This window comes from Ptychodera flava, chromosome 4 (assembly GCF_041260155.1).
Source record: "Ptychodera flava strain L36383 chromosome 4, AS_Pfla_20210202, whole genome shotgun sequence".
Taxonomy (NCBI): Eukaryota; Metazoa; Hemichordata; class Enteropneusta; family Ptychoderidae; genus Ptychodera; species Ptychodera flava.
The window spans coordinates 29,064,174-29,076,540 of record NC_091931.1 but is presented as its reverse complement, the minus strand read 5'-3'; the positions used below and the strand labels follow the sequence as shown (position 1 = coordinate 29,076,540).

The 12,367-nt window shown below is 36.0% G+C and overlaps 1 protein-coding gene across 1 annotated transcript in view; it reads left to right on the top strand.

Moving 5' to 3' along the window:
- The window catches only part of LOC139131399 (uncharacterized), a 15,617-nt gene extending 3,876 nt beyond the window's left edge, over positions 1-11,741 (top strand). Inside the window, exons 6-11 of the mRNA XM_070697426.1 lie at positions 3,136-3,175; positions 3,645-3,696; positions 5,139-5,325; positions 6,017-6,143; positions 10,616-10,706; positions 10,933-11,741. Coding sequence (XP_070553527.1) covers positions 3,136-3,175; positions 3,645-3,696; positions 5,139-5,325; positions 6,017-6,143; positions 10,616-10,706; positions 10,933-11,025 — 590 coding nt within the window. The 3' untranslated portion in view covers positions 11,026-11,741. The remainder of the gene's footprint in view (positions 1-3,135; positions 3,176-3,644; positions 3,697-5,138; positions 5,326-6,016; positions 6,144-10,615; positions 10,707-10,932) is intronic.
- Positions 11,742-12,367: the final 626 nt, after the last annotated feature.

The window sequence follows — 12,367 nt, the reverse complement described above, 5'->3', positions numbered from 1 at the left end:
CACTCTATGAATGGTACTTAGTGGCTACAGGTATATGTGTATATGCTTGTCAGTTGACCATTTTACAGTCTTTACTTTTCCTCAGCACAAATATCTAGCATTTTTAGCTATTATAGACTATAGTCTATAGAAGCTATTGGGATGGGTATCTGTCCGGCGTCCGGCGTCAGTCTGTATGTATGTATGTATGTATGTCCGTTTGTGAGGCGTCCGTCCACTCAAATATCTTGAGAACCACAGTACTTACTGATTTGATATTTGTTGTGTAGATGAAAAATATGATTTTGAGAAACTATTTTTTTTATTTTTTGATATTGTTGAAAATAGGCAAATTAATGCCAAAAAAGGCGTTTTTGGTAAAAAATCTTCTTCTTCATAACCGCTGGTCAGACAGCTTTGTTATTTGGTATACAGGTCCCTAGGATAACCCAACTTAGATTTGTTCAAATTGTGATGAAATATGCAAATGTGTATTTTTAAGGAATATTTTTGTCATTTTTGATCAAAATTTGACTTACATTGTATGTAATTCTTGTACTGTATAAACCCTATCAATTAACCCAGAAAAAAATAATTAAATGATTTTAAATAATTGAATTAATTAGGAAATCATCAAAGCCAAAATAATTTTAGTGTAGAATTATCAGAAAGTTGAACTTTTTTTGACAGTTCATAGTGAAATGCTTACCATCTTGGAGGATTAAAACATGTAAAGGCAACTTTCCTGAATCCCAACTTTGACATATTCTGAACCGTCATTTATTGTGCCCTGTATGTTATCTAAAAGAAATTGCTCAAAATAGTTTGTCATGATAGGGTGGTCAAATAAATAGAGATAGAGAAAGTTTTGGTTGACTTGGTAAGGATAAATAAAATTACTTTTTGAGGAAAAAAATAGAGTGGTCAAAGTGATAGGGTTTTTATGGTAAAGCTTGGCTGTAAGATTCCTCATGTGCTATTTATAGCAATTATGCAATCTGTGTAAACAGTGCAATGAAAGTGTTACATGATGCTTTTGATGACCTTGAACTTCTTAAGTTTCAAACATTTGTCTCTTCAGTGTGCTTTCTCTGAGTACGTACAGTCTCAACTTATTCAACAGAACTTACTTACAATATTAATTTGAAAGTTCAAATGTGCTTGGTTCATAGGATGAAAATACTGATAAAAAGATAACCGCTAAAGATTCTGTATAACCTGACAGATATGCTGTTTTTTATGATGAAAATCTTGATTTAAGCAAGTCTTGTTTACTTAATTAGAATGTAATTAACTCTCGTTTATTAGCGACTAATATAGTCTATAGAAGCTATTGGGATGGGTATCTGTCCGGCGTGCACTGTCAGTATGTATGTATGTATGTATGTATGTATGTATTATATATGTATGTATGACCGTTTGTGAGGCGTCCGTCAATATCTTAAGAACTGCAGTACCTACTGATTTGATATTTGTTGTGTGGATAAAATATATGATTTATTTTTGATATTGTTGAAAATATGCAAATTAGCACCAAAAAAGGCGTTTTTGGTAAAAAATCTTCTACTTCATAACCACTGGTCAGACAGCTTTGTTATTTGGTATACAGGTCCCTAGGGATAACCCAACTTAGATTTGTTAAAATTGTGATGAAATATGCAAATCTGTATTTTTACGGAATTTTTTTTTCCATTTTTGGTCAGGCCATCCTGAAATGAGCTATCAAAGATATCCACCTTCTTCATCAATACATGTGTCACAAAAGGTTATTCTCTACATAACACAGCAGAGCTCTGTCAACTGTTGAGTCGCTTGTTTTTTCAAAACCGCTGGTCAGACAGCTTTAATATTTGTGTTACAGGTCCCTAGGATGACCTTAGTGAGATAATTTCATACAGTCAAGAAATACTTAATTTTGTATCCATGTCTATAGTAGCTTCAGGGACTTTGGCCCTATGTTTGTTTACTGATTGTTCTAACATTCACTGAAACAGGAACTTCCCCTGTAAAAGTCGGATTATCGTAAATCTGTGCAAATGTCAAAAAGCCATGCTACTGATTGGACGTGCCGTGTTTTGTCCCAGAATCCCATAATTTTGCCATGTTTCAGGCATTCATTGTCATTGAATCTTGCATATGAAGTCTGTGAATTTATAGTGACTAAACTTGAGTTGAAAATAAACTGAAAAAAATTTTCCAATTTTTGTCGGAGAACGCATATGTTTCAAAATGTGTTCCCTGTATGAGCATTTGACCCCTCTTTGCATATGTCACGTAAGTGCCGATCATGATTATTCAAATTTCTCATACGGTCAAAGCGATGTTGTGAGAATTCAAAAACTCCAGTCCAGTGTATGCAAATGACTGCATCATCAGTCATCCCCTAGGCCTGTTGTGCACCTACAGTCCTGTAACTTCCCCTTGAAGGAGAGGCTTAACCCTTTGAGTGCTGTAATTTTTCCCACCAAAATTTAAATCCAACATTTTGCCAATTTTTATGAACTTTTGTTAATTTTTCTAAATAATTTTGGACCAAATGAACATCACATTTCATTGGCTACAGTTTTTTAAAAAAATTGTGGCAAAAACGTAAAAAAATTTGACTAGGGTATATTTTATAAAGGTGACCAAAATTGACTTTGGTGTTCAGAGGGTTAATGACATGGGTTATATGACAAAAATTTCAACACTGTATTTATATGAGAGATGAACTTTTCATGTTAAAACTTAGGAGTATCTCTAAAATCAATGAATTAATGACGCAAGGTACGGAGTTGGACCAGTTATTCAGTCTTATGGTAGTTGAGAGAGTCTCAAACAGCAAACAGTGCAGCTACACACATATACATGTTTCATTTCAGGAATCTCCACAGTGAATTTTTAGAGGTGGGCCATCCCCCTGTTTTTGAAGTAATCTATTCATATGTTAACAACATGTATAAAACAATACATTTTCACAACAAGAGGATATGCAAATTATGTATTGTTATGTAAATGGACCCACCTGTTTTTACAAGCTGTGGAGGACACTTCATTTACGTCTGTCCATGATATGAAATAGCTGCAGCTGTTATTGTTAACATCAACATTTAACTTGTGCATTTATATACCAGAAATCACACTAATGGACACCCTTGTTCTACTTTCTGTCTACAGCTCCAGGATTCATGACACTGGTTGGTGGAAGGCCAAGAGTGTAAGTAGATTACAAATTTCATTACTCATACTCTTGAAACAATCTAAAGTACTTATTTCTCATGCAAAATGTTGTTTGCGATACAGGGAAATGGTACATATTGCTTGCAACGTTGCTTTTGGAAATACATCACTTTATCGTAGTATCATTCTGTGTTGTTTGATAATATTTATAGGTTTGAGTTTCAAATTTTGTTTGACAAAATAATGTATAACTTTTTGCACCTTTGTAAACTCACCCTTGCACATGAAATTGTTCTTATTACGGGGCATTGCTTTGCTGAAACCCATCAAATACATCTTTCAAAGAGTGTCGGGCCTTGGTTACTTCTAGAACCTGTGTTATCCAGAAACATATGTCTTCACAAACAAATAGCCTTTAGAGTGGAGGGATCAAAAGATGTCCACATATATCATGTATTGTAAAATTTGATTCTCAGATGAAAAGCTAAATGTTTGTTTGTCAACAGATCTCCTGTGTTGAAGCTGTTCTCATTCTTGTATCCTAAGGATAAACTTCAGGTAAATTATTGTAGTTTCATGACATGTTTTTGGTCTTCTTGTGGCAAGTAATACAAAATATAGTGAGTTTCAAACTTTAATTTCAGATTATTTGTACGAAACATCAATACAAGTTGTTGTGCATGTCACATTGCAGTCATACATAACACTGTGCAAGAAATCAAGTGTATACTTACATGTAGCTCTGAACAAAGTACATGTACAATACCAGAAGACATTCACCAATGTGGGAACTTGAATATTTCAGTACATTGAAGTGGCAATGAATATCGCTTCATATTATGTACAGCCAATAAATGTGTTAGTGTTCATGGCAGCATACAAGCACCATCATGATATGGGCATCAAAAAGTCAGTACGGAATAGAAAAGTTGTATATATCGTAATGTCAGCAACTTTTTTATTTAGTATTTTTTGGTCACTGTTACCCCTAGAATTCTACAGATTTCTGCAAAATGTATCATTTTTTTGACATTTGTAAAATGTAATATTATATAGGGCTCAGCCCTTGGTGTCGCGCCAGGGGTTAAGATTGGCAATGTTATTTGTATTGATTCATGATAAACTGTAATTGTTACTTCATAAACGTTTATATGACAACTATGCCCAGTTTCCCTCTGATGAAAGCAGTTCACGTACGTACACGACGTCAAACCCTGCAGCAGGGCAGGTATAGATTTTCTGTAGCGTGTAAAAATTTTGGCAAAAATTGGCAATTTTTACAATGATAACAGCCTATTGCGTTAAACAAGGGACGTATTATGCAATCATTATCATTGCAATGGTAACCGCACTGCCCACCTTCCACTTGCAAGCTGAAAACTATAGCGTTCCGTCTAAAAACTGGCAATTTTTGAATCTAATTATTGACACAAGGGGCGCTCTTCTATAATTCAATCCCAGCATTCTTTGCGTATGCCCCCGTTCATATGCACGACAGTTTTCTCCCTTTATCTATATTAACGATATTTTGTATCAGCGACAAGGTGCATAATAACATTTACTGGCTAATAAAAGAGGTATATTTTATAAAAGGCATGTTATATAATAGTAATTTGTTTCGTATTTGTTTATTTACGAGTACTCAAAAAAAAAAACATGGCGGCGCCCATGAAAGAAGGGTACACTTCCGGTTACTCGCATAGTATATTATGAATAAGCGCATGCGTAGTCAGTAAGCCGCTGGCGCGACTATTGTATTTTGAAATGCAGAATAGTTCAAATCAATGTTAGCAGAATGGTTTTTTTGCCAAGAAAACGATCAGTATCAATTTTTCAAAAGCCAATTTAATAAGATATAATTTAATATGTCATTTTGTTTTGTAACTAGTAAACAAGCAAGGCCAAGCCTTGCCCGTGGATCACTTTACTTAGACATCAGAAAAAAAAGACAAATGCAAGTTGTAATTTGTTTTTGTTCATGCTGTCATGCTACTGTTAAGGTTAAAGTTCATTGTGATGAACATGAGGAAACCATTACAAGTCCAGTTGTCCCAGAGAGTACACAAGATGAAGTCCAGGAGTCAGTGACAGAAGAGGGAACCAAGCTTGAAACGGGTACCCATACTTTCTGCCTGGGAGACCTGGCATACACCAGGAGTGGAGACAAGGGAAACACATGCAATATAGGTTAGACATCGGTTTTGTTGGACAATCACTGGCTGGCTGTGTCTGGAGATAGTAGATTTGGAGTCAGTGTAGTGCCAGGGTAGAGGGAGATCACGATGCGTCCCAAGGGACTTTACAGCATAAGCTTTGTGAATATGAATATTCATAACTATGGTACAGTGTGAACTGTATGTAACGTTTTAAATGAAGCTGAATTAGAGCAGAAATAGGGAAGGTTTGAAATGAGGGCATACAGAGTGCCTACATTGATATCCTTCAGTCTTTGAATATGAGGCAAGACTAGACTGTAAAAATATGACATAAATTGCATGGACAGCTGATCTACATATGTGATACTGTATATATCTGCACGTATCAAAGAATATACAATCTTTACAATGCATGTACAACACATATGAATTGCTGTAATATGAGGATATTTCACACCAGTGTTCCGAACTAATTTGAGTACGATAATTAAAATCCAAATGACAACGTGTCATTTTGAACGAACACAAACCAGTAGCCTTATGAAACTAATATAACAGCTGTACAAGTTGGTGGACTATATTGTATTGTGTGTCTGGAAGTGCTCAACAGTATCTGAAAGTGTACGTTTTTGAGATATGAATGGGTTACAGCCAGGAGATTCAATTTACATGAACTTGCTTGAAGAATATGATTCATTGTGTCTGTCTATTGTCCTCAACAGGAGTTGTAGCCCGCCATCCGTTTTATGTGCCTTACCTCCGTCAGGCACTCACAGAAGAAGCCGTTCAACAGTATTTTGATCACCTGATCGACGCACCAGATGGTAGAGAGACAAAGAGTGTCACAAGGTAGGTACATGCAAAGTTGGGGGCTGTAAAGTTACTCTACAAATACATGTATCCATCTCTCATTATATTACCATGCCCGGCTCATCACATTCTGATTGGTCGAGCTGAACCACATGACTGACCACAAATACACAGTAATGGTTTTTTTACATGCCCGTGAATATGAATCATAAGATTAACAACTCAAAGTATCGTAACTTTACAGCTCAAAGGTAAATCATAATCAATCACAAAATAAAATGGAGCACTTGTAGGTCAAGTTGAGATACTTTTTTCTGAAAACATCTCCGGATTTGCCAATTTTTTACAGCGCGTGGTCACAGTGCATCGCGTATTGCTCAGTTTCTGGGCTCCAGTTGTTGTTCGCTCCAGAAAGTTTCGCAAATTTGATGGTTTTCTTGGGTTCGCTGATAATATAATGGAAATAACAGACTCCGCTCTGACCATTAACGTTTATTTATGGGCGCGGGCTCAAGGAAAGCCAAATAAACGGGCTCGGCAAGCCTCGCCCATTAATTTTTGGCTTTCCTCTCACCCTTGCCCATAAATAAACGTTAATGGTCAGCGCATCGCCCATTCTTTCTATAACATTATGTACACTCATAATGCATTGGACATACCTAGTTTAACTCCTCTACCACCATGGTTTGATCCACTTCTGTTGATTTCAATGGTAAAGTTGGACCTTTACAAAGAAAAGTGGGGTGAAAATGTTAACAGTACCAATGCAGGTATTTGCATTAAGGCCATCAACGCTGTTATTATTTTGCCTTTCTTGTAGCAGCATTATGGTGATAAAAAGCAATTCCAAGCAACAACAAAGTTCACTTTATAACATTGCCAGTTTGAATAGAATGGCTGGACTTGCTTGAATAATGTTACTGTGTGAAAACATTTTAAACTAATAAACACTTCAGTGGAGTCACTTAAGTACATCAACCTAAATAGATTATAAAGTACCCGCATGTAAGTTTCCAAGGTAAACTCTTGCATTTCTGATTTGTGACATCATGGAAAAAGAGATAGCAACAGACACAGTTTACTGAATTCAACAAAGATTATTTTTAGTAGAAAATATATGCAAGTACTAGTAATAACTGCAAGTACCCTGGTATACATATTATATTATAGCTTTTTCAATACCAGGGAATTTTGTGATGCCATCCCCCTAAATTATTACTGATAATATATCAAATTATCCAGCATTGTGGCCCCCAGATGTTTTCTTCATCTACAAATTGACTGGCATTGCCAAAACTATAAAATAATTGCAATAATGTACCCCTTCTCAGCCCATAATGGACCCAAACACACTTTGCACTCCATAATGTACTCCTTCACTGCGTAAATTATGGAAAGCGAAGTTTGCTTGAGTCCATTATGGGCTTGGAGGGGGTACATTATTGCTCTAGTATACATGTGTTGTGTCTATTACAGAGAACACCACATTTACCCGTTAAGCCATATAGCAAAATGCCTCGTAAAACAGAGTCATTTGACCAGATAACAAAAAAATTGGCGATCAACTTCACTGGTTGGGTACAGCAATTGCAAACACTAAAATCAGCGGGTAATCTCAATTGGTGTCAATCGTGAATTATTCTTCATTCGATTCAGTTTATTTTCTAAGATACACAATGAGAGAAATGGTTTGTACTACTGTGCGATGTTTACGCAGCCTGTAGTATCAGTATCAATTTTATTGCAAGAGTTGCTGACTTTTGTATTACAATCGCTGTACCAGACCACTGAAGTTGACCGCCAATTTACTTGTTATCTGGCCAAATGACTCTCTGTTTTATAAGGCATTTTTCTAAATGGCTTGACAGGTTAATGTGGCGTTCTCTGTAACCCTGACTTGAACGTCCAATACACAGCCGTTACACTTACAGTAGTCACTTTTAAACGTTGCAATCATCCTTTTTTAGCTCCCATAGCCATATGTATATATGGCAATGGAAGCTATTCTTATAGGCTAGGAAATGTCTGTGTGTATGTATGTCTGTATGTCTGTACGTCTGTATGTCTGTATGTCTGTATGTCTGTATGTCTGTATGTCTGTCCGTCAACATCAAAAACTCCAAAACCGCTGTACATTTCATCTTGATATTTGGTGTGTACATGGATGATGGGCTGTAGATGAGATTTTGTTCAAATGAAGTTGTCATTGCCAAAAATATGCAAATTAAGTGAAAAATGTAAAAACAGTCAAAATTGAAAAAACTCAATAACCACTGAGCAGATTACATGAAAAATTAGCATGTAAGTACTTTGGGCTGACATGAAATGATTGTGCGCATCTTGGGTCAGTATCTTGGACTTGCTATTTTTCATGAATTTTTTTGTAATTTTCTCCCATTTTTGGTCAAAAAATCTCCTGCTCTTAAACCACAAGTCCGATTGATTTGAAACTTGGTATGGAAGTGCATAGGAGTGACCTTTACCAAATTTGGGCAAATCGTGGTGAAATTTGCATATTTTTAGTTTACACGTCCATAGACTCCCATGTTTAAGGCAGATCTCCATAGACTCCCATGTATAAGGCCACAAAAAATAAAAATTTAGTTTCTCATCGTATTCTCATTCGTATTCATATTGCAAAAAGGATGCAGTGACACAATTTTTAGTCCCCACGGATGAAGTCCAGTGAGCTTATAGATTGGGTCATGTCCGTCTGTTCGTCCATCCGTGAGTCCATCCGTTCACGCAGATATCTCGGATATTTTGACAAAATGTCATGTGACCTTGATGACCTTTGATCTCAAATATACATATTTGTCCATAACTCAGTAACCACAAGTGCTACCACCCTTCGTATATGGTATGATGGGACAGCTTATGACGCCACATATTGTACCTCATTAATTATGTGCATATCTAATTTTGAGCGAGCCAATAGAGCTAGAGGTCTGATTTTTGGTATATAGGGATAACTTAGCAAAACAATTTTTTTGACAAAATGTCACGTGACCTCGGTGACCTTTGACCTCAAATATACATATTTGTCCATAACTCAGTAACCACAAGTGCTACAGCCTTCATGTATGGTATGATGGGACAGCTTATGACGCCACATATTGTACCTCATTAATTATGTACATATCTAATTTTGAGCGAGCCAATAGAGCTAGAGGTCTGATTTTTGGTATATAGGGATAACTTAGCAACAATTTTTTTGACAAAATGTCATGTGACCTCGGTGACCTTTGACCTCAAATATACATATTTGTCCATAACTCAGTAACCACAAGTGCTACACCCTTCATGTATGGTATGATGGGACAGCTTATGACGCCACATATTGTACCTCATTAATTATGTACATATCTAATTTGAGCGAGCCAATAGAGCTAGAGGTCTGATTTTTGGTATATAGGGATAACTTAGCAAAACAATTTTTTGACAAAATGTCACGTGACCTCGGTGACCTTTGACCTCAAATGTACATATTTGTCCATAACTCGGTAACCACAAGTGCTACACCCTTCATGTTTGGTATGATGGACACCTTATGACGCCACATACTGTACCTCAATAATTATGTGCATATCTCATTCTGAGCGAGCCAATAGAGCTGGATGTCTGATTTTTGGTATATAGGGATAACTATAGGAGAGAAATTTTTTGACCAAATGTCATGTGATCTCGATGACCTTTTACCTAAAATATATGTTTATGTCAATAAATAAGTAACCACAAGTACTATGTCCTTTGTATTTAGTAGGATGGGAGACCTTATGACAACACACGCTTTACCTCATTAATTATGTACACATCTAATTCTGGGCAAGCGAATAGAGCTAGAGATCTGATTTTTTGGCATATAGGGATTAATTAGCATATAATTTTTTTTTAAAAATGTCATGTGACCTCGATGACCTTTGACGTTGATTATACATATATATGCATATTTCAGTAACCACAAGTTCTATACCCTGCAATTTTGATAGGATATTAGACCTTAAGATGTCACATCTTGTACCTCATTTATTATGCGCATATGTATTTCTTGGCTGGCCAATACTGCTAGAGGTCTGATCTTTTTTCCCGATTTAGAACCATAACTTAGACATGCCTCATGTGTTTCAAATTGGGAACAACGACATAGACCTATGTGCCCATAGATCTCAACATATACACTCCAGTGATACTTCTTAATAACCACATTTTCCTGCCCCATCAAGACTAATACTCCTATTACAAGTGGGGACTATGTCATTGTAAATGACTTGTTGAGTTAATGGTTGTATCACAGTATTCGATATATCTAATTCTGTATTTTTTCCATTTTATATTCTGAATTAATACATTAAACATATTTCACTGTCTCCAGTACATTACATTTAAGTATTTTCACTTCATGCACTTTATCCCTTTCACACATGTTCAAATATCTGACCAGAGAACAAACACTAAATAGTCCAGGATGGGAGCTACAGTGTCATTGACGCTATTTTTGTATTCCCTCACAGATACGAGCTTCCAGGAGTGTATGGTTTCAACTTTGTGCTGGATAACGCACTGGGAGGCGGCGGAATAGCTTCTCTGAGATGTGATGCACAGGTTAGAATACAAATTCCATATTCATGTACTGGTACTTTCCACATGGAAATAATCCCAGGTCCAACATTCTTCAATTCATGTATGTGCCAGTTATTGATGGAAAGTGTGGAAATTCAACATGGTGTGGGAATCTGTTGTCAAGTTCAGTTGGATTACCATAAAAGCAAAAGAAATGTAACAATAATTTTACATCCTACATGCATTTTTATTCTCTCATTTTTCTCAGGGGAAGGCTTATGGACAGATGTTTCTTGATTTCAAGATTGAAAATGTTCCAGACTTACCAACATTGGCAAAGAAAGAAAGTTCAGGACCCTAGATCTACGTAATTGCACGTGTACGGTACAAATACAGTAGCTTTATACCAAAGCAGGGTGTTCAATTCCAAAACCAAAGTTACAATTCTTCAAAACAATAAAGAGTGGTTTATGTTTTTAAAAAAAATGAATAAGGCAGATCACTTCAGGGATAGAGATGTGATTGTGTTGTAATAAACATGCATTTGCAATGGGCAGGCAATGTCCCTCAAACTTTAAGAGTACAAAATGATGTTTTTTCTAAATTTGTATCCTAGTACAAAGAGTAAAGGTTTTCTGCATCACAGTTCCCACTGTTACACCAAAGGAGTGTTTTGGGAAATTATATACGGAATGCATTTACCTCTACATGACTGCTTGAAAATACCCCAGCCCTGGAAATTTTCATCATCTTTTCATTTATCAATGCAATTCCTACAAAAGATACATTGTCAGGTGATGCGACAGAGTCAGTGCCTTTTAATTTTAGCCTGTTTGGTTTCTGTGGACAAATTTTATCAAAGTTTCAGTTCAGACAGCATATGCTTTCTGCCGCAAGATGATGTCAGTTTCCATTGCTCTGCTGTTCTTTTTGATTTATACTATCATTTGATGTTATTACAACAAAGTCTGTAAAAAGTTTGTAAAAAGCCATGTCTCCAGAACTTCCGGTGTGCTACACATGTAAAAATGATCAAAAGTCATTAAAAAAAAAATAAAAGCAAAATTTTGAAACAAAGTATTGTTTAAAATTGTACATTTTTTGCAGTGACTGACAAATGAGAACAGCAAGAACGCCTGTAAGAAACATACATACAAATAAGAACTGTTACAGTAATAGGATTAGTGTATGTATTCTAAAGGCTAATCCTGTTGTCACCATTATGTGATTCAATGATTGTTTTAAGGTGGAATATTACCTTAAAGGGGAAAATTAAAAACTCCAGGGATTGGGCCCTCTCATCCTCCCATATACATGCAAATTTTCTTATTACTCATGCGCATTGCTTGACATTATTTGTAGTGTTTGTTTTCAGTTGCTATAGCGGCAAAACTTGTTATTTTGATACAGTAACAGGTAGTTCCAGCCCTAGTGGTGATGACACAGCTTGACCCAATATCATGTATGGGGAACTTACAGTATATACGTAAGGTATTCCACTTCACCCAGGGCTAACAACACTTTTTGAAAATTGTGGGGAGAGCAAGATAAACGTCTATGGTTTATTGTAAAGGAGTTCAGTGATAACCCACTAAAGTGTGGTACTAAGGTTTCGTTGAAGGAGAGCTTTGAGTGAAATAAAAGACAGTAAAGTGCAGGTAATGTTCTCTGCTTACGAGCAGTATTTTATTTGTCAGGTATTT